The sequence below is a fragment of the Chlorocebus sabaeus genome, chromosome 20, assembly GCF_047675955.1.
Source record: "Chlorocebus sabaeus isolate Y175 chromosome 20, mChlSab1.0.hap1, whole genome shotgun sequence".
In the NCBI taxonomy this organism is placed as follows: Eukaryota; Metazoa; Chordata; class Mammalia; order Primates; family Cercopithecidae; genus Chlorocebus; species Chlorocebus sabaeus.
The window spans coordinates 20650634-20674117 of NC_132923.1; the positions used below are offsets into that span (position 1 = coordinate 20650634).

Here is a 23484-nt window from a genome sequence, read left to right on the forward strand (position 1 = left end):
ACAAGGGCTTCACTAATGCTTACGGTGTGAACTTCATCACTTGCTTATGCCAGGGAGGTTAGAAGAACCAGCTATGATCTCAGTCATATCTCACCAAACCTAAGAATTTCTTGTGGAGGGAGGGACATGGTGCCACGTATAAGCAGATAGGGGAGGTAAGTTGTGATAGCATTCTACATGAAGTTTAACAAAACAGGCTGAATAAAACTCACTCTACCCCACCCTCCTGTGCTTAAAGGACCACAATTCACAGCCATAATTGATCAAAGGAATATTGATTTTAAAAAAAGAATGAACCGTTATCTCATACAGCAAACTATAGTATTCTCTCCTAGATATGCATATCTTCTTCCCTTTACCATCTTTTCACTTAAAAATATTTAATATGGAAAAGCAAAAAACAAAATTCATGAAACTACTATCACAATCAACAAATGATAACAGATGCAATCTCCTTTGTACCCTCCCCTAAGCCCACCCCTTCCCTTCCTTCCCAAGAGGCAACCAATCTCATGAATTGGGTGTGGATCTTTCTACTCCGTGTTCTTATATTTCTACACTGTTTATATATATTTATGAAACAAATATAGTATTGGTTTGTGTGTTTTTAAAATTTGTATTAAGAATATGTGTCACGTAGTATACACTGTTCTGCTTTTTTTCACTTAACATTGTGTTTTAGAAATTCCTCCATACAGTCGTATACAGATCTAGTTCATTTATTTCAGATGTTGTATTCTATTAGATTTATACAACATCTTATCCAGTCCTGTTTTGAAAGTCAGGTGGTTCTAACTTTTGTTATAATAGACAGTGTTGCAGTAAACATCTCACACATATCTCCCTATGCACATGCTCAAGGGACAATGTAGGATATGCACCTACGAGTTCAATGCTAGATTTTAATTCTACTAGATGGTGCCAAATTGTTCTCTAAATGGGGCATAGTTTCTATTTCTCATTTCATCACACTCGTACTGTTAGATTGTTTAATGTTTGCTAATATGGTAAGTGTGAAGTGGTATTTCATAGCCATTTTAATATGCCTGTCCCAGATGACCACCAAACTTAAAACATCTTTTCGTGTGTTAACTATTACAGTTTCCTCTTCTGCAATCATTCCACTTTCTAAAATGCCGTGAAAAGCTATTTATTGCATGGATAATGTTAATGTACTGGTCATTCCAGGATCTAAAAAATAAGGTTATTAAGAGTTTATATAAAAATAATGCATTCTTGAACACCAGAATCTAAGATGAGATTCATAGCACAGCATCACAATTTTGCTGGCGAATGCTTGTTATAGATTACATGTTCCTGATAGTAAATGGGGGTTTTAAATTCTGTACAAATTATACTACAATGTATGCTTCATGATTTTGAGGAAAATGACAAAGCAGGAGCCTCTGGCTTAGAACAAAGAAGTAAGGTCCATTTTCATTTCACGTCTAAAGAAATCAAGAAACAATGAATTGTGTTTCAACCTTCCTCCTCCAGAGAGCCTAGACAACAAGCAAACATATACACAAACACAAAGTAGTGATGATAGCAGCAACTCGGAATGACCATCAGAAGAGAAACAGTAATACATAAATAGAATTATTCCTATTTAAATATCACGGCTAGCTCTGATCCTAGGAACAGCAAGTACATTTTGATGGTAAGAATGTTTCTAACTGTAAAGCTTATTGCTTATTCATAAATCAATCATTTTTACATAGGCAATCTTTTTCCCTTCACTTTTTGTTTACGTACATTAATACCATGTATCACCATTTTCAGGGCCTTTGCATCTTATGCTGAGGAAAAATCTGCAAAATCTGCATCTGTTCTTTAGTTATCTCCTAGTTGAACGCTATTGAGATTCCAAAAATTGTGTTTGCGAGGAGTATGAAGGCAAGTCTCCTAGCCAAAGGAAACTGGATAGTGAGGTAATTTTTAATGATGTACATGATTGTACCAATAATTCAAGAAAACAGTTAACCAAAAACCCTTTAGAATTGGCATTGCTATGTGGTTTTGTCCTCCTAGTTTGAACATGGATGTGTTTGGAGTAAATGGAAAATCATTTTCAAAAATAATAATGGTCCCAGAAGAAGGAAAATGTTAAAAGGCCTATAAAGTTTCCACCTGTGTCCTTCTGGTTTTGTGCCTCTCAACTGGGGTTAATCATTACCAAATAGCAGATAGGGAGAAGGCTCCCACTGGAGCAGAGGCTCCCTCTCTCTGGTCTTCTTGCTGTGTTGTTGGTCTGCCCCTTGCTTGGGCAATGGTACGAAAACTCCTTTGATTTTAAAAGCAGACAAACCCCCTTTCATTTAAAGTAACTGTGTAAAAAGGGCTTCTTACTCTGCTAGGGGAAGCAAAACCTCACCCCCAAGAATGATGAAATCACCTGTGATACAACTGAGCAATGGGATTCCACAGTACTCCCACTCCACAGACCAGCTGCCCTAACCCAAAATATCTCCAACAACAGACCTGGTAGAGAGGTCTTTGGGGATATCCATTCTCATACCCAGGATAGCTCTGGGTGGCTCTACAACCACCTGGATCGTGTATCTCAATGGGGTAACTGAGTCCTTAAAAACATGTAGCATGTGAAGGATTCACTTTTGCCTAGGCTGGCATCTCCTCCACTGGTATAGGCACAGCTACAGGGCATCTCCCTGCCCACATCTACAAGATAAACAACCAGTCACTCATCCCCAACACTCTGAGACCTGGTCCTTGTACAGCAAATACTGACCATAAATCAGCCAAGGTTTAGTGAATGGTCATGGGCATGGGTTTGGAACTTTTTGATAGCAAACTCTAACTGGGTCAACCATAAATAAGTCAGAGAAACTTAACAAGTCCTAAACCCAGAACACTGGCCTTTTTAGAACCTCACTCCACTGAAGACAAACTTACTCCAAGTTAGTGGATACTTGGCTAGGCAAATAAGAAAATGATAACAGGAAGTGAAGGGTAGGGATAGAAAATTGGGGAACTGGGATTGTTCAAGAAAGGAAGTAGGTTCCTGGAATTCATGGCCGGAACAGAAAAGGGGTTTTCTCAAAGAGAGTTATAAATAAAGATCAGGCATCATGGTTGCAATTCTACTTTTTCTGTATTAAATACTCTTATCTAGCTTGAACGTTTTTTCTCCCTGGGGAAAGCTTGTTTAAAGCTAGAACAACGAGCTTAAAAGAACTTCAGAATACCGCATATTCGTGAGCTGGGAACTGTTCTGCTAGACAAAGAACTGACTCCATCATTTGAACCGTTTCTGGCTGATGAAATCAACTGAACTTCCAAACATTTTAATCAAGAAGTCAACCCCTTCCTTCCCCCATCTTCCTGTTGAACCACTGCCTTATGCAAGCTTTAAGCAACTTGTGGACTGGTGGCTATCTCCATGACCACTCTGCACTTCCTGCAGAATAACTATCATCACAAGTTAACTAAATTACTTAACTGTCTGCCTGCCCCACCCGCAGCCACTGGAATGCAAGCTCCGGAAGGCAGTGAATGATTTGTCCACCATGGCATCCCTATGTTCAGCACATCCTAGCCCGTATTAAACGTGTTGACTGAAGGAAAGAGTAAAATGGCTGGCTCACAGCAAATACTAAGAAAGGATTTGTGAATGAAATGCCTTTGGCACATTGAGAGAAGCGGACTAATGTCAAATGAGCCATTTAAGTTGGTGAAGGACTAACCCTTGCCTGGCGCAGTTAATCTGTAGTGACCTTTCGCATATGGAATCAATATTTTGAGGCTGGGGTGTACAAGTAGGTTATCAGAATTCTTTATAATGAAGAAGTGATTCCATTTGATAACCACACATGGTAGATGGCACTATTCAGCTTACAGGAGTCTCAGCCCAAGGCTGGCACAGGGCCGAAGGAGCCAGCAGAACTTAAATCAGAGGGAAATAAATTCTAAGCTTTGAAAGCCCCTGGAAGAGTAAGTCCCCTCAAGCCCAGGAAAAGAGGAAGAGGATACCCAGCGCAGAGGGAGGCGATCCTAGACACAACCTTTTGCCTGCAGGTTATCAAGACTGTGTCCTAGATTCCAAGGTGACAGTGCCACAGGTAGGGTAACAATTCCCTTCATATTTGCAGCATGTTACAGGCAACAGCGTAGGGCAGGTAACACAATTTTGCATCCCTCTTTAACCAGCATAGCAGCTGAGGAACCTCCCCCAACATGCTCCTTCCAGCACTCAAGACGGCGGGGTGGAGGGCCCGGCAGAACCCAAGAGACTCTGAGGCCGGCCGGCGACCTTGACGCTGCGGGCCGGGCCCAGGCCACCGCGCGGCGCCTCGCCCCTGCCCCACCCCGACGCTCGCCACACCTCGGTGTTTGCAGAGCCTCGGCTTCGGCCCCGGCGGTCTGGGAGCGGACGCCTGGCCCTGGGCCGGGCGGCCCTGAAGAGGGAAGTGCGGCTGTGGGGCCGCGGGGACTTACCTGCAGCAGCACGGCCAGCAGGAAGCACAAGTACATCTGGTAGATGCCCATCTCCCCCACCGCCTGGAACGCCTCCTCCACCTCCATGGCGGGCCGCGCGCAGGAACCCCGCGACCCCGCCGCCCGCTCAGGCGCGGCCCTCCCGCCCGGCGCGGCAACCCCTGGGCGCCCGGCACCGGCTCTGACCCGCCGGGGCGGGGATGGGAGCGCGGGCGGCGGGGCCGGGGCGGGCCGGGGCGGGGCGCCTGCGCGGGTGGCGGGGCTATCAGGCTCCAGCGGTGGACGCGGGGCGGGGAGCGGAGCCGGGCGACGCGGGGCGAGGGGCGAGGAGGGCGTTCGAGATCAGGCGCTGGATGCCCTGGACCCGGGCCTCTGGACTTCCTGTTTAAAAAAAAAAAAAAAAATGGTGTTTTGGTGTGTGTTTTGTTTTGAGAGGGATCGCTGTATTCCCTCTAAAGTGAGGAAAGAGGAAGTGGGCCGGGCTGAGGGCCTGAGAAGAAACGCCGGGACCGCGTCCGCGTGTGACCCAGGGCTCTGCCTACAGGGGACCCCGCAGCTGGCCGGCGGCCTTGCGGATCTCAGCGATGCCTGTCCTTTTGCCCAAACCAGTTTAATGCAGGGGCTCGGGAAGCCCTAGAGCCTTCAGAGAAAAGTGCTGTCTGTGCAGCATTTCTTTCCAGTCCTCCTCTGTGCTAGCCTTGGGTTAAGTGCACTGGTAGGTAAGCAAATTCTTGTAAAACCACCGGATATATTTGCTTATAGAAGTACGCACGAGGTACAAAGGAAGTGCAAAAGACGAAGGATTAATCTGTGGGGCAGCAGGTGATGCCTACCAAGGTATTTAAAGGATAAATGGCAGTTTGTCAGGTGGAAGTTAAAAAAAAAAAAAAAAAAAGGGTGGCAGGGCCAAGGGACGCTGATGTCCCCTCATGGGGGATGCGTTAGTCCCCTCATGCCCACACTCCCTAACCTCATTTTCTTTTTTGTTTATTATGTGTTGTCTTTTTTAACAGCTGCATAGTATTCCATTGTCTAGACCATGACTCCTAGTTTAACATTGAATAGAAATGGCGACCAACTAACGTCCTTGACCTGCCAGCATCCTTCTTATGCTTCCAAAAATTTCCGTTGTGATGTTTGTTGCAGCATATTGGTAGCTAGGCTTTACTGGTCAACTGCTTTCTTATTTTAGCAATTAAATGAATGCTCACTGTAACAATTTATCGGTGGGTTGGAAACTGTAAACTATAAACTCTAAGATTTTTTTCTCAAGGAAACGTTTTCTGTGTAGGTACTACTAATAGTTAAAAAGTTTCCTTCTTTGGCTGTTTCCTACGAATCTTCATTGTTAATAAATGCTGAAGTTTGACAAGTGCTTTTTGCATTTATTGACATGATCCTATTGTTTTTCTTCTTGAATCTGATAATCGGGTACATTATGGTAATAGTTTTTTTGATATTGAACTTTACTGGAATAAATCCTATTAATACTTGCTCATGATACTGCTATTTATTGCCAAATTTAATTTGCTAGTGTTTTGTCTAGGGACTTTACATCTGTGACTAGCGAAGTAGGCCTATAATTTTCTTTTCTTCCTGATGCTCATGTCTGGATTTGGCAGTAAGATTTTATAGCGCTTTCATAACATGAGTGTGAGTGTTTGGTAAAACTCTCCGGCAATCATCTAGACTTAGCTTGTTTTGCAGGGGGAGCCTGTTTATTACAGATGTATAGATACGGGTCAAGATAGATGTGTATAACTAGATATATTTGTATGGCTTTGCATTGCTTCTTGAACCACTTTTTTTCTAGAAATTATTCTTTTTTATCTAGTTTAGAAATTGTTTTTGGAATAAACTTGTTCACATTGTTCTCTTGGAGTTTTTAAAAATAAGGGTCTAACTGTGTTTAGGTCCCATTTTTCATTCTGAATAGTGTTCGTCTTTATTGTTCCAATCTTATCAGTCTTGCCAGAGGTTTGTCTACTTTATTATTTTTTTAAAGAATTAGTTTTGTGAATTTTTTTATTTCTTTCTTGTTTCATAGATTATACGAATTCTTTCCTTTTTTTTTTTTACTTTTGTTACTCTGTAATTCTTTCACTAGCCACATGACTTGAAAGTGTAGCTTCTTTGCTTCTAATGTTTCTTTTTTTAAGAATAATTATATGGGGCTGGGCGCAGTGGCTCATGCCTGTAATCCTACCGCTTTGAGAGGCCAAGGCAGGTGGATCACCTGAGGTTAGGAGTTCAAGTCCAGCCTGGCAAACATGGTGAAACTCCATCTCTATTAAAAATACAAAAATTAGCGGGACGTGGTGGCACAGGCCTATAGTCCCAGCTACTCAGGAGACTGAGGCAGGAGAATCGCTTGAACCTGGGAGGCAGAGGTTGCAGTGAGCCGAGATTGTGCCATTGCACTCCAGCCTGGGCAACAGAGTAAGACTCCATCTCAAAAATAAATAAATAAATAAAATAATTATATTTAAGGCTGTACTTACCTTTCTATAGGATTTTGCTCCATCCGACAAGTTTTGTCATGTGGTACTTTTATCTTTACTTTTAAATATTTCATGACATTGTAATTTCCTCTTTAACCAATGAGCTATTTTTAGTGCATTTTTTGTTTCCAATTAAAGGTTGCTATTTTTTTTTTTAACCATCTTTTTAGTGTTGTTTGTAATTTATATGCTTTGTAGACAGAGATTATATTAAATCTTGGAAATTGTTATAATTTTCATGTGATCTAGTATGTGATTTTTCTTTTTTCTTTCTTTCTTTCTTTCTTTCTTTCTTTTTTTTTGACAGTGTCTTTCTCTGTTGCCCAGGCTAGAGTGCAGTGACTTGATCACATCTCACTAAAGCTTTAACCTCCCCTGCTCAGATGATCCTACCACCTCAGCCTCCCAGGTAGATAGAACTATAGGCACACACCACCAAGGCTAATTTTTACTTTTTGTAGAGATGGGTTTTTGCCATATTGCCCAAGTTGATCTCAAACTCCTGACCTCAAGTGATCTACCCACCTCAGCCTCTCAGGGTGCTGGGATTACAGGTGTAACTCACCATGCGCAGCCCTGGCCCTTTTTTTAAAAAAAAAAATGTTTCACACGTATTGAAAATAACGTATATTCTCCACTTGTTGTGTGCAAGGTTCTCTATTAATCAAACTTGTTGATCTAATTTTATTCAAGTAGTTATATTATTACTTAATTTTTCTCTGCTGAATATATCAATTTTTAATAAATATATCAAAATTTTCCAAAATTAATATCATTTTTGAGTGTATGAAGTTCTCTGTCTCTGTGTGCTCATAAAGGTACTAATTGAATCTTTTTTTATCATGATGAAATAGCTCTTTTTAGTGCTTTTGGCCTTTTTTATTTTGTCTCATATCAATATTATTGCATCACCTTTTCTGTTGTTTGTATTTTCCTTGTAATCTTTTTATTCTTATATCGTCTTTTTACGTTCATCCTTTAAGTTTCTCGCTGCTTAAGGCATGTGTCTTAGCCTATTTTGGCTCCTATAGCAAAATACCTTAGATTGGGTAATTCATAAACAATAGAAATTTATTGCTCACATTTCTGGAGGCTGGGCAGTCTAAAATCAAGGCACCAGTGGATTTGGTATCTAATGAAGGACTGCTCTCTGCTTCAAAGATGTCACCTTCTTGTCGCATCCTTACAGCAGGAGGACAAGAGAGCTCTCCGGAGTCTTTTATGAGGGCACTAATCCCATTCATGAGGATGGAGCCCTCATGATTTAATCACTTCTCAAGGGCCCTACCTCTTAATACTATCACATTTGGTATTAGGTTCCAACAGTAATTTAGGGGGACACTGCTGTCATTTGAATGTTTCCCCACCAAAATTCAGATGCTCTCAATGCAAGAGTATTGGGAGGTGTGTAGTGACCCTCACCAGTGAGAATTGAAGTGGGAACTGCTCCTAGCAAAGCAACCAGGCAGGGTTGTCCTGTTGGGTTTTAGACTTACTGAGGACCTGTTACCCTTTTCTTCTTTCCTATTTCTCCCTTTTGGAATAGCAGTGTCTATCCTATGCCTGTACACTATTGTGTTTTGGAAGCACATAACTTGTTTGATTTCACAGATTTACAGCTGGGGAGGAATTTGTCTCAGGATGAACCATGCATTGGTTCCCATATCTCTTAACTTTATACTTTATAAAGTTGGTGCTGGAATGAGTTCAGATTTTCGGGGCTATTGACATGAAATATTTTTATGTGACATACATTTGGGTGAGGGGGCAGGGGCAGAATGTTATCGTTTGAATATGTTCCTCTCCAGAATTCAGATGTTTCCAATGCAACAGTATTGGGAAGTGTGGCCTTTGGGAAGTAAATTACTCATGAGGGTTCTGCCCTCATAAATGGGATTAGGTGCCTGTATAAAATGGCATGACAAGGGAATTTGTCCTGTTTGCCCTTCCACCTTCTGCCATGTGAGGATGTAATATTCCTCCTCTTTGGACAGTGCAGCCCCCACCAGACAAAAAACCTGCTAGCACCTTAGTCTTAGGCTTCCCAGCCTCTAGAACTGTGATAAATAAATTTATTTTCTTTGTAAATTACCAATCAGTGATACTCGGTCAGAGTAGCACAAACAGACTAAGACAGACACTAACATTCAGACCATAGCAGCATGTTTATGAAAGGAGGACTTCTTTTTTCCATCCAATTTGATAGTGTCTGTCTTTTATTTTATTTTTATTTTATTTATTTTTATTTATTTATTGTTTTGAGACGGAGTCTCACTCTGTCACCAGGCTGAAGTGCAGTGGCATGATCTCGGCTTACTGCAACCTCCGACTCCCTGGTTCAAGCAATTCTCCTGCCTCAACCTCGTGAGTAGCTGGGATTACAGGCACATGCCACCACGCTCAGCTAATTTTTGTATTTTTAATAAAGACGGGGTTTCACCATGTTGGCCAGGGTGATCTTGATCTCCTGACCTCATGATCCACCTGCCTTGGCCTCCCAAAGCACTGGGATTACAAGCATGAGCCACTGCACCCGGCCATCTCTGTCTTTTAATAGATGAATTAAATCCATTTATATTTATTGGGAGCGTTATATCAGAAATTATTTCTACCAACTTATTTTGTTTTCTGTTTATCATCTTCTTTTTCCTTTCTGGCCATCTGTTAGATTGTTAAAGCTATTTTTATACTGCCTCTGTCTCTTTTGCTCTTTTGAAGAGCTACAGATTATTATTATTTTGATAGTTATTCCTACATTTTTAACATCCACAGAACTATGTACTTTTCCAGTGTTTGTAATTATCTAATATATCTGTCTCCTTTTCAAACTGGATAAAAACCTACACAAGATTCCAGGGGTACTACTGTATCTGAGAAAACTTAGAAGGACCTAAAGATGTTGTGTCCTGGGAAACTTTGTTAGTTGACCCAAGAAGAGACAATCATGAAGCCAAAAACACTGACGTAGAAGATTCATGTGAAGTTTTACTTTCATTGTTAAGAAAAATTATCCTAAACTTGGAAATAATAAGAAAGCAAGAAGAGGTGGGTGTGGGTTTTTTGTTTGTTTGTTTGTTTTTTTCAGATGGAGCCTCACTCTGTCACCCAGGCTGGAGTGCAGTGGTGCGATCTCAGCTCACTGCAACCTCTGCCTCCCAGGTTCAAGCGATTCTTATGCCTCAACCTCCCAAGTAGCTGGGATTACAGGCACCTACCACCATGCCTGGCTAATTTTTTATTTTTAGTAGAGCCCATGTTGACCAGGCTGGTCTCGAACTCCTGACCTCAGGTGATCTACCTGCCTCGGCCTCCCAAAGTGCTGGGATTACAGGCATGAGCCACTGCGCCCAGCCGTGGGTGTGTTTTTTAATGTAGTAATGGAACATTGTTTAACCAGTTGGCCCCAGGATTATTTAATTCTATAGGAGAATGTTCCTGCATTTGACTTTACTATTTACTATATTAATAAGAGCTCAGGCACTGTCCTGTGAGTTGTCAACTTATAGATTTTTTTAGTATGTGGTAGAGATGTAAGTGATTATGTTCAGTAAGAAGGATAATCTATGATTTCATTACCCTGTAGGACATTAACGGGTTTTGTATCTAATCTAATAATCCTACTCTAGCATTCTTTTTTGTGTGTAAATAATAATTTCTTCAAATGCTCTTAGAACCAGCTTATCCTGCTGGTTCCCTCATCAATTATTGAATGGAATAAAAGCTTTGACATAGATTCATTCTATATTGGTAAGAGAGTCATGTTTTTAACTTTTGAGGATTTTTTTTTTTTGACACCATGATGTGTTTGAGTGAAAAATATATATAAATTAATATTTTATATGACATACAATTAATAAATTGTTAATTAGATGTTAGATTAGTTCATCTTACTCCCTAAAAGTATATATTTTAAGTGCATCAAAAACTCTTCTATATATTCAGTGTTTATTTACCTTGTATTGGGATCTACATGCCAGAAGTAATTGATGATTGTGAGAACAGAAAGTGCAATCTGGGGAGTGTCTGAAATGATGTTGGATGAATTGACAGAGACCAGGAAGGGGCTGGAACTTTTTCCTATAGGTAATGGGAACCACTGAAGTGTTTTAAGTTGGAGTGATGTGAGTTTTAAAAGATGGTTTGGCAGCAGTGGAAAATGCGTATAACACCAATTAAGACATTATTGTAATGGCCCAAACAGGACCCAATGAGAGCTTAAAACAGAACAATGATAACAGGAATGGAAAAGTGAAGTCAAATTTAAGGTAAAAATTAGCCAAATTGACATTTTGCAGGTGCAAAAAAGGGGAGAAATCATGAACAGCTTCCATGTTTAGTCATTGTAGCCATACTTGGGGAGTGGAGGTGCTATTAACTGAGACAGGGAACACAGAAGGTGGATTAGTTTGTGGTGACAGGTTGAGGAGCCTACAATAAGAACGGTGGGACTGACAGGCATTGCTCCTTTAAATGGTCATTGCCCCTTTAAGATTCTGCCCTTCCCCCTTAACCCACCCAGGCCCCTGCTGGATTTCCTTGCCCTAATTTACAGACAGCACCAAAGCTTCTGAGCATGCGCCCAAGGAAGAGCTGGACTAATTAAAGCTCTCCTGAGGTTCAAGGTATTGCATCTGTGCCTCTTAGCAAAGAGTTCCATTTTTGAGAGCATATTTTCTCCAGCTAACCATTTTTTCTCATTTTTCTTTTTAAATCTTTTTCTTCCATAACTTTATAGTATCTGTATCTTTTTTTTTTTTTTTGTATCACTGAAGAGTAATTAACATCTGGAGTTTTTTTTTAATAATAATAAATTAAAATAATGTTTGCAATATAGCATCTATCAAAGATACTGATTGATCCATGAGAGAAAAAAAGATTAACTTAATTTGATCAGTTACATAAATCTTGGGAGCAAATATAATCAATCATGATCATGTTGTTTTTTTTTTAATTACAAAACCTGTGCACCTTACTACTGTGTCATGTCTGTTGTTTCATTGGTAATTTGGTGTCCCAGATGGCTACTGAAATTTCGTGTGTAAGATAATAGACTTTCTGGATGTCACATATTGTTAGAAATCCTTGGAAATCAGTGTTCTATCCCAGCCTAAATGCACTGCCTTTTTTTAAAAAAAAACCTGAAGAACATTTCTCCCTCTTCATAAGCCTTCATTCATGCTGAGATAACACTTTACAGTTAGAATGTCACAGCACCATACCTTAATAAAGATAGCTAAAGTATGTATACCTCTGTCAACATTAAGTTGATGTAAACATAGCAAATATGATGAGAAGAAACAAATCACTAGGGAGTCAGGAGATTTTGTGGGTAGATGCCTGGGAAGAAGGAGCAAAAGACAAAGGGAAGAGAGGCGAAAAGAAAATGGAGTTAGCAGTGAGGTGAATGTCATCTGGTCTTCCAAACCAAACGATGGTCATTCAAAAAGATTGTTAAGTGGGTAAGAAACGTATTAAAATAGATCTACATTTAATATGGAGAAATTGGCCATTTCCATGTCTCAAACCTTAGCAATAAAACAAAAGAGTATAAATAGAGTTAGGTATAAAATTCAGGAGGTTAAGGTAGAGAGATATGAAATATAAGGAAAATTAACCATTAGTTATATTTGAATTTAGATACTGCTTGCTAAGAGTCCAATTTTACATGTTTTCCAAGAGGCGCTAAGCTTAGATAATAGTGCATTCATTTAATTCAGCAGATTCGTTTCTGAGTGCCCATATGTAATGAAAACGTCAGTGTTGTTACTGTTTTTGTTGCTGTTACCGATGCTATTTCTTACACGGGAGAGTTATATAACTAGGGAATACTGAGTGACATGATGAATTTGCTATATTCATGGAGTCAATAAATAGAGTGATTCAGTAGAATGGATGAAAAACTTGGCCTATGCAGGCACAAATGCCTCACAGTTTCCCAGGATTAAAATATAGATGCTTATTGGAACTTCCAGAACCACTTCTATTGGTTGAGTATTACACAAGGATGACAATGACCTATATCAAAAATCTCAAAGCCAACTGGGCTTTTTAAATTAAAACCAGCAATTTGCATTGCTTTTATTTTTTTCCATTTTTATTTATTTTTATTTCTGGTTTTTTTTCCTATAAGTTATTGGGGTACAGGTGATATTTGGTTACGTAAGTTCTTTAGTTGTAATTTGTGAGATTTTGGTGCACCCATCACTCAAGCACTATACATTGCACCCCATTTGTAGTCTTCTATCCCTCGACCCCCTCCCACTCTTTTACCCCAAGTCCCCAAAGTCCATTGTATCATTTTTATGCCTTTGCGTCCTCATAGCTTAGCTCCCACATATCAGTGAGAACATACGATGTTTGGTTTTCCATTCCTGAGTTAATTCACTTAGAATAATAGTCTCCAATCTCATCCAGGTTGCTGCAAATGCAGTTAATTCATTTCTTTTTATGGCTCAGTAGTATTACATCATATATATATACACCACAGTTTCTTTATTCACTCATTGATTGATGGGCATTTGCGTTGGTTCCATGATTTTGCAATTGTGCTGCTATAAACCTGAGGGTGCAAATATCTTTTTCATATAATGACTCCTTTTCCACTGGGTAGATACCCAGTAGTGGTATTGCTGGATCAAATGGTAGTTCTACTTTTAGTTCTTTGAGGAGTCTCCACACTGTTTTCCATATGTAGGTGAGGATGTACTAGTTTACATCCCCACCAGCAATGTAGAAGTGTTCCCTGATCGCTGCACCCACGCCAACATCTACTGTTTTTTGATTTTTTGATTATGGCCATTCTTGCAGGAGTAAGGTGGTATCACATTGCGGTCTTGATTTGCATTTCCCTGATCATTAGTGATGTTGAGCATTTTTTTTTTCTTTTTTTCTTTTTGAGACGGAGTCTTGCTCTGTTGCCCTGTTGCCCAGACTGGAGTGCAGTGGTGTAATCTCAGCTCACTGCAAGCTCTGCCTCCCAGGTTCACCCTATTCTCCTGCCTCAGCCTCCCTAGTAGCTGGGACTACAGGTGCCCACCAACACACCCAGCTAATTTTTTTGTGTTTTTAGTAGAGACGGGGTTTCACCATGTTAGCCAGGATGGTCTCGATCTCTTGACCTCATGATCCACCCGCCTCAGCTTCCCAAAGTGCTGGGGAGCATTTTTTCATGTTTGTTGGCCATTTGTATATCTTCTTTTGAGAATTGTCTATTCATGTCCTTAGCCCACTTTTTGATGGGATTGTTTGCTTTTTCCTACTGATTTGTTTGAGTTCATTGTAGATTCTGGATATTAGTCCTTTGTCAGATGTACAGATTGTGAAGATTTTCTCCCACTCTGGATTGTCTGTTTACTCTGCTGATTGTTCCTTTTGCTTTGTAAAAGATCCTTAGTTTAATTAAGTCTCAACTATTTATCTTTGTTTTTATTGCATTTGCTTTTGGATTCTTGGTCATGAAATCCTTGCCTAAGCTACTGTCTAGAAGGGTTTTTCCAGTATTCTCTTCTAGAATTTTTATACTTTCAGGTATTAGATTTAAGTCCTTAATCCATCTTGAGTTGATTTTTGTATAAGGTGAGAGATGAGGATCCAGTTTCATTCCCCTACATGTGGCTAGCCAATTATCCCAGCCCCATTTGTTGAAAAGGGTGTCCTTTCCCCACTTTATGTTTTTGTTTGCTTTATTGGAGATCAGTTTGCTGTAAGTATTTGGGTTTATTTCTGGGTTCTCTATTCTGTTCCATTGGTCTATGTACCTATTTTTATACCAGTACCATGCTGTCTTGTTGACTATGGCCCTATAGTATAGTTTGTAATCAGGTGGTGTGATGCCTCCAGATTTATTCTTTTTGCTTAGACTTGCTTTGGGTATGCGGGCTCTTTTTTGGTTCCATATGAATTTTAGAATTGTTTTTTCTAATTTTGCGAAGAATGATGTTGGTATTTTGATGGGGATTGCACTGAATTTGTAGATTGCTTTTGGCAGTATGGTCATTTTCACAATATTGATTCTACTTATCCATGAGCATAGGATGTGTTTCCATTTGTTGTATCATCTAAGATCTCTTTCAGCAGTGTTTTGTAGTTTTCCTTGTAGAGATTTTTTGACTCCTTCATTAGGTATATTCCTAAATATTTTATTTTTTTTTTTGGCAGCTATTGGAAAAGGGGCTGAGTTCTTGATTTTATTCTCTGCTTGGTTGCTGTTGTTGTATAGAAAAGCTACTGATTTGTGTACATTAATCTTGTATCCAGAAACTTTGCTGAATTCTTTTATCATTTCTAGGAGCTTTCTGGAAGAGTCTTTAGGGTTTTCGAGGTAAATAATCACATGGTCAGCAAACACTGACAGTTTGACTTCCTCTTTACTGATTTGGATGTCCTTTATTTCCTTCTCTTGTCTGACTGCTCTGGCTAGGACTTCCAGTACTATGTTGAAGAGGAGTGGTGAAAGTGGGCATTCTTACCTTGCTCCGGTTCTCAGAGGGAATGCTTTCAACTTTTCCCCATTCGGTATTATGTTGGCTGTGGGTTTGTTATAGATGGCTTTTATTACATTGAGATTATGTCCCTCATATGCCAATTTTGCCAAGAGCTTTAATCATAAAGGGATGCTGGATTTTGTTAAATGCTTTTTCTGCATCTATTGAGATGATCGTGTGATCTTTGTTTTTAATTCTGTTTATGTTGTGTATCACATTTATTGGCTTGCATATGTTAAACTATCGCCGCATCCCTGGTATGAGACCCACTTGATTGTGGTGGATTATCTTTTTGATATGTTGTTGGGTTTGGTTAGCTAGTATTTTTTTTTTTTTTTTTTTTTTTGGAGTCTCGCTCTATCACCCAGGCCAGGAATGCAGTGGCACCCTCTCAGCTCATTGCAAGCTCCGCCTCCTGGGTTCATGCCATTCCCCAGCCTCAGGCTCCAAAGTAGCTGGGACTACAGGCTCCCGCCACCATGCCCAGCTAATTTTGTGTATTTTTAGTAGAGACGGGGTTTCACCGTGTTAGCCAGGATGGATATTTTGTTAAGGATTTTAGCATCTATGTTCATCGAGGATATTGGTCTGTAGTTTTCTTTTTTGGTTTTGTCCTTTCTGGTTTTGGTATTAGGGTAACGCAAGCTTCATAGAATTAATTAGGAAGGGTTAGTTCTTTCTCTGTCTTGTGGAATAGTGTCAAAAGGATTAGTACCGATTCTTCCTTGAATATCTGCTAGAATTCTGCTGTGAATCTGTCTGGTACCAGACACTTTTTGTTGGTAACTTTTTTTTTGAGACAGTTTCGCTCTTGTTGCCCAGGCTGGAGTGCAATGGTGCGAACTCAGCTCACTGCAACCTCCATCTCCCGGGTTCAAGCGATTCTCCTGCCTCAGCCTCCCAAGTAGCTGTGATTACAGGCATGTACCACCACACCCAGCTGAATTTGCATTTTTAGTAGAGATGGGGTTTCACCATGTTGGTCAGGCTGGTCACAAACAGTAATTTTTTAATTACCATATCAGTCTCACTACTTGTTATTGGTCTGTTCAGAGTATCTAATTTTTCCTGATTAAGCTAGGAGGGTTATATTTTTCCAGGAATTTATCCATCTTTTCTAGGTTTTCTAGTTTATGTGTGTGAAGGTGTTCATAGTATCCTTGAATGATCTTTTGTATTTCAGTGGTGTCCGTTATAATATCTCCTGTATCATTTCTTAATGAGGTTATTTGGATTTTCTTCTTTTCTTGGTTAATCTTGCTAACGGTCTATCAATTTTATTTATCTTTTCACAGAACCAGCTTTTTGTTTCATTTACCTTTTGTATTTTTTTGTGTGTTTCAGTTTCATTTAGTTCTGGTCTGATCACGTTATTTTTGTTTTTTTTTTTTTTTCTGCTGTTGGGTTTGGGTTTGGTTTGTTCTTGTTTCTTTAGTTCCTTGAGGTGTGAGCTTAGAATGTCAGTTAGTGCTCTTTCAGTCTTTTTGATATAGGCATTTGGTGTTGCAAACTTTCCTCTTAGCACCGCCTTTGCTGTATCCCAGAGGTTTTGATAGGTTGTGTCACTGCTGTCATTCATTTTGAAGAATTTTTTAATTTCCATGTTGATTTTGTTTTTGACCCAATGCTCATTCAGAAGCAGGTTATTTAATTTCTATGTATTTGCATGGTTTGGAAGGTTCCTTTTGGAGTTGATTTCCCTTTTTATTCCACTGTAGTCTGAGAGAGTGCTTGATATAATTTCAATTTTCTTAAATGTTTTGAGACTCTTATGGCCTATCGTATGGTCTATCCTGGAGAAAGTTCCATGAGTTGTTGAATAGAATGTGTATTCTGTGGTTGTTGGATGAGATGTTCTGTATATATCTATTAAGTCCATTTGTTCCAAGGTATCATTTAAATCCATTGTTTCTTTGTTGATTTTCTTTCTTGATGACCTGTCAAGTGCTGTCAGTGGAGTACTGAAGTCCCACACTATTATTATGTTGCTGTCTATCTCATTTCTTAAGTCTATTAGTAATTGTTTTATAAATTTGGTAGCTCCAGTGTTAGGCACATGTATGTTTAGGATTGTGGTATTTTCCTCTTGGACAAGGCCTTTTACTGTTATATAATGTCTCTCTTTGTCTCTTTTAACTGCTGTTGCTTTAAAGTTTGTTTTGTTAGATATAATAATAGCTACCCCACTTACATTTGGTGTCTATTTGCATGAAATGCCTTTCCCCCTGCTCTTTACTTTAAGTTAATATGAGTCCTTATATGTTAGTTTAGTCTCCTGAAGGCAGCAGGTAGTTGACTGATGAGTTCTTATCCATTCTGAGGTTCTGTATCTTTTATGTGGAGCATTTAGGCCATTTACATTCAATGTTAGTATTGAGATGTGACTTACTATTGCATTCATTGTACTATTTTTTGCCTGTGTACCTTGGATTTTTTGTTTTATGTTTTTGCCTTTTAACTTGTTTTTTTGTTTTATAGGTCCTGTGTGATTTATGCTTTAAAGAGTTTCTGTTTTGATGTGTTTCCAGGATTTGTTTAAAGATTTTGAGCTTCCTTTAGCAGTTCTTGTAGTGGTGGCTTGGTAGTGTCAAATTCTCTCACCGATTGTTTGTCTGAAAAAGACCATATCTTTCCTTCATATATGATGCTTAGTTTCACTGGATACAAAATTCTTGGCTGATAATTGTTTTGTTTGAGGAGGCTGAAGATAGGGCCCCAATCCCTTCTAGCTTATAGGGTTTCTGCTGAGAAATCTGCTGTTAATCTGATAGATTTTCCTTTATAAGTTACCTGGTGCTTCTCTCACCGCTCTTACGATTCTTTTCTTCGTCTTAATTTTAGATAACCTGATGACAATGTGCCTAGGCAATGAGCTTTTTGTGACGAATTTCCCTGGTGTTCTTTATGCTTCTTGTATTTAGTTGTCTAGGTCTCTAGCAAGGTGGGGGAAGTTTTCCTCGATTATTCCCCCAAAATGTTTTCCAAGCTTCTAGAATTCTCTTCTTCCTCAGGAACACCAATTATGCTTAGGTTTGGTTACTTAACATAATCCCAGACTTTTTTTTGGAGGCTTTGTTCATATTTTCTTATTCTTTTTTATTTGCCTTTGTTGGATTGGGTTAATTCAAAGACCTTGTCTTCGAACTCTGAATTTCCTTCTTCTACTTGTTCAATTCTGTTGCTGAGACTTTCCAGAGCATTTTGCATTTCTATAAGTGTCTCCAATGTTCCCTGAATTTTGTATTGTTTTTTTCTTTAAGCTATTTTCCTTGAATATTTTTCCCTTCAATTCTTGTATCATTTTTTGGATTTCCTTGCATTGGGCTTTGTCTTTGCCTGTTGCCTCCCTAATTAGGTTAATAACTAACCTCCTGAATTCTTTTTCAGGTAAATCAAGGATTTCTTCTTGGTTTGGATTCATTGCTGGTGAACTGGTATGATTCCTGGGGGGTGTTAAAGAGCCTTGTAACCAGAGTTGGTTTTCTGGTTCCTTCTCATTTGGGTAGGCTCTGTCAGAGGGAATGTCTAGGGCTGAAGGCTGTTGTTCAGATTCTTTTGTCCCACGATGTGTTCCTTTGATGTAGTACTCTCCCCCTTTTCCTATGGATGTAGCTTCCTGTGAGCCAAACTGCAGTGATAGTTGTCTCTCTTCTGTGTCTAGCCACCCAGGGAGACCTGGCTCTGGGCTGGTACTGGGGGTTTTCTGAACAGAGTCCTGTGATGTAAACTGTCTCTAGGTCTCTTAGCCGTGGATACCAGAGCCTGTTCCAGTGAGGGTGCAATGAACTCCGTGAAGGTTCTTAGCTTTGGTGGTTTAATGCTCTATTTTTGTGCTGGTTGGCCTCCTCCAGAGAGCATCAGCTATGGTAGTATGGAGAGGAATGGATGGTGGGTGGGGCCCTAGAACTCCCAAGATTATATGACCTTCGTCTTCAGCTACCAGGGTGGGTAGGGAAGGACCATCAGGTGGGGTCAGGGCTAGGCCTGTCTGAGTTCAGACTCTCCTTGTGGGGGTCTTGCTGTGGCTGAGTATTTGGGGTATCTCCTGGGTCCTGCAGGAGCAGTCAGCTTCCTTCAGAGGGTCTGTGGGTCCTCTCGGGATTGCTGGCTTGTTCTTGCAGTCGATCTGGAGCTGAAATTCACAATGCAAGCCTCTGCACGCTGCTCTGTCCATCTGAATCATCTAGTTCTGCCTCCCGTCTGCCATAATGATCTCTCTCCCTCTCCATTGCTTTTAGAAAATAGGAAACCTAAGTAGATTACAGAGAATCAAGTTTGATACACTTAATCTACTCAGGCTCAGAAAGGAGAGGTCACAAATCCTAAACCATTCTGAAAATCATCAGTATTGGAATGCATTCAACACATGGTTGCTGAGGACCTACTCTGTACTGAGCACTGTTCTAGAGATATACAGTGTTAAACCTGACAAAAATTCTTGCTTGTGGAGCTTGCATTCCAGTGAAGACTTTTCCTTCTTGGCAGCAGTTCTAGGTGGGATGGGTGGGGTGATGGCAAGGAGAAAGAGAATGAAGTTGTAGATTGTGGAAATTGCACACTTGCTCTATTATCTGATCATGAAATAAAAACATAAGCAATGTGATATCCAGGCCTTATGACTCACGCCTGTAATCTCAACACTTTGGGAGGCCAAGGTGGAAGGATCATTTGAGTCCAGGCATTCAAGACTAGCCTGGGCAACATAATGAGACCTCATCTGTACAAAATATTTTAAAAAATTAGCCGGGCATGGTGGCATGCACCTGTAATCCCAGCTACTTGGAAAGCTGAGGTGGGAGGATCTCTTGAGCCAGGGAGGTCAACATTGCAGTGAGCCCTGACCGTACCACTGCACTCCAGCCTGAGTCACAAAGCAAGACTCTGTCTCATAATTAATAATAAAATAATAAACCAAAAAACCCGATAGCAATGTGAACCAAATAGATTTTTATAAGGATGATATCCATTAAGTCTTCTTCATTCTCATGGCTCTTGTCCCTGTGTTTAGCTGCCTTAAGAATGTAGCCAAATCTTATCTCCCTCTAGTGAAAATCACTTAGTAGAAAGTTACATTAATGCACAAATTCACAAAGAGAATTTGCATGATTTTCAGAACCAAATTAATCCCTAATTTACTGGCATACAGCTCTTTGAGCCAAAAGATCATATTGCATTTTAAACAATATAAACTCATCCTTTATCAGTCTTCATTTGCATAAGAAGCATCTTATTCTCAGCCAAACAATGCAAATCAAATCCTGAAAGTTATTTGTTCCAGCACAAGACTTTGAATATTCTGTTTCATTTTCTACTCCTACAGTTAATCTGCCAGAGCCAAGATTATTCCTTCATCTTTTCTTAGTCCCTGAACCTTTTGCAAAGCCAATGAAAGTGATGGGATTTCTCAGAAATATGAGGGTACAGGAAAATGTGCACTCATACACAAATATATTTTGAATGCCGCTTTTTAAAAAAATCACCAAGTCCAACCCCCATATGATAAAAATGATAAATTAAGGCTATGGGAAGTTAAAAAATATGCTAAAGATGGTTAAGAGACATACCGAAAGTCACACAGTCAACAGAGAAGTACATGAAACCAAGTTCTCAAAAGTTTGTGTTTTGTTCTGCCAGTACCTGAGACCACTCTCAGATATATAAGTCCCCAGCTCTGAACCACTTTGTCAATATTAACATAGAACAGCATTATCTCTGTAACACATTTGCACTCTGATTCCTTTGTGAACAGGATTAATGTGTCCTGTGACCCACAATGATTTTAGGGTTGCCACTTGAGCTGAACAGGGCCTTCCCTCCCACCTTCGAATGCAGAAACTCTGGGTGGGCATCCAGAGCAACTCAGCAACATGACTGCCATCACAAACATGTGCAGAAAGAGTTCTGACCTGTTGTGTTGGATGCCAGAGAATGGAATAGTTCTGTAGCTCTCCTTTGTGGCTTATTCCTTAATGAACAGCCATTCTGCTTTTGACCTGAAAAACTGGGCCAGGGAGATGCTGTACCATCAGGCATATTTCTTATTGGACTGTGAAAGTCTAGCATATGGCTAATTACAATTTACACCTCCTTAAGTGCTCTAACAATCCACTAAAGGCTGTTTTGTCTCTTTGGTTTACTGTTTGTAGCACTTTTTGCAGGCGAAGCAGTAAACAATTCCTTTGGAGGTACTTTTTAATTTCAAATGATGATGGAAGATGATGATCTTCTGTCTGGGTTGTTAATGATATATTCTCAGCCTGATCTGTTAAATGACTGTGTTTCTAATGATGTGTCATTTGCTTTTTACAGTGTCCTGGTGACCAGTTTTCTATTTCTTCATCTTCCTTCCATGGTGGAGACATGCCCACTGAGGATAAAATAAGAACTAAGGTAGGTGAAGGAAAAATAAAGAAGATGAGATTTTAGGAACAAAATATCTGTGACATAAAATGCACTAATAGAAGTGATAACTAATAAAGATATGTGAAGTGACTTGTTTCATTTTTGTATTCTTATTTTTGTCACTGCCCTTTTCAGCTGTGTGTTTGTGAGACAAAATTGTGCTCTGTTGCAAGAAGATGGGTGTCTCTTAAAACAGCATAGAATGGAAAAATATTGCCTCAAAGTTAACGTAGTTTTTAATTTGTTAGATATTAAAATGCAAGCTGATAACTAGACATCACTTAAAAAGAGAGGTTTTCTATTTAATGAAGTGGTTTGCACGGGGAATAGACATTCTGACAGAGATGGTCTATTGATGTTGGATGTAGAAGGCAGGATGAATTTAGTCCCAGGGCTCTGTACTGGCACTGCCAACAGGTGACCAGCTGGCACCAAATATGAGCATGACAGCTTGGTGCACTCAACTGAGACCCACGTTTCTATTTTCCTTCATCCAGGGAGTAGCTAAAAACATGATCTCTAATTCCCTTACTGGCATGGAACAGGGCAGAAATAAATGAATTTCCAGTTAACAATTCTAAGTAAAAATGTGTCCAATAATTTATAATTTTAAAATTTAAGCTTAGTAGTGTTTATAAAGTGATCCATGGACTAAAGTAATGTAAGCCTCATGAGTTCTCCACCATATGAACATATTTAGAAAAGCTGACAATATGAGAGATTTCAAATTTGCAAATTCATCTTTGAGGTCAATGTTAATGGGATGAATATCTTTAGGAAAAACTTATACCTCCTTGATGCGGATACACAGCAAGGAGAGAAGACTCAGCCCTTCTCCTTTAATCCTAAATTGTTTGATTTGACTTAAGCCCAACTTAGCTGTGATAAAGATTTTCACAAATATTTCATATGAGTTCTTGAAGTTTAATATTTTCCTTTTCATTAATATTTCTCTTTTAAAAATATATATATATTTCTCTTTTAATTTTAAGGGTACCTTAAAAGGTGCCCTTAAAGCTCCCAAGGAAGGGTTTAAAAGAGGAAAAATGGAGTTATGACAACCTGCTTCAGTGAGGCTCAGGATTATTACACCTCAGGGTCAGATGGGCCAATCAGACAGATGGACCTGAAACACCAAGGTGTGTCCCTTGAGCCCCAGCCAGCTGCTCTGTAGGAGACCAGGAAGTCTCAAACTTCCTACAAACAGTGGCTGTTTAGGACAGAGGGGCATCTGGAGTTCAATCACAATCATACCCACCTCCCTACTTCTCTGGCACCTTTCAAGAGAATATATATTCTTTCTTTAGGAATATATGTGATATGTTCCCCAAGAAAATTTTAAAATACTTGCATACAGAGAACCAAAAGTACAAAGTTACATGAAGCAAAATACTTTACAGAAAAGAGGCTAGAGGGCTGGTTATAGCATTGGTTGGAGGGGGAGTCTTATGAAAAAAGAACTTTGATATGATTACTTGTAGTATTTTTTTAATAGCTTCCACTGCTCATTATATTCATTTTCCTTTAAATACATGAAGATATTTACAATAACTAACTTTAAGTCCTTGTCCTCTCATCTGCTGTTCTATCATCTCTTCATTTCTGGGTTTGTTTCTATTGACTAATTTTTCTCCTGGTTATAG

At 39.6% G+C, this 23484-nt stretch overlaps 1 protein-coding gene and 1 long non-coding RNA gene across 6 annotated transcripts in view; one reads left to right on the plus strand and one right to left on the minus strand.

Annotated features, from left to right (window-relative positions):
* SLC22A15 (solute carrier family 22 member 15) overlaps positions 1-5067 on the minus strand; it is a 97125-nt gene extending 92058 nt beyond the window's left edge. The window contains exon 1 of one of the 5 annotated variants that reach the window (XR_005240351.2): positions 4456-5063. Coding sequence is in view for 4 of the 5 variants with exons in the window: in XM_007977446.3 (XP_007975637.2) it covers positions 4456-4542 (87 nt within the window). In the remaining variant the exon portion in view is untranslated. Of the gene's footprint in view, positions 1-4455 lie in introns of all 5 variants that reach the window. The other 4 variants (XM_007977446.3, XM_007977444.3, XM_073008452.1 and 1 more) reach the window with 4 other exon arrangements.
* The window catches only part of LOC103224147 (uncharacterized), a 52205-nt gene continuing 32198 nt past the window's right edge, over positions 3478-23484 (plus strand). Inside the window, exons 1-2 of the long non-coding RNA XR_493994.3 lie at positions 3478-4079; positions 21749-21829. This is a non-coding gene — a long non-coding RNA (uncharacterized lncRNA). The remainder of the gene's footprint in view (positions 4080-21748; positions 21830-23484) is intronic.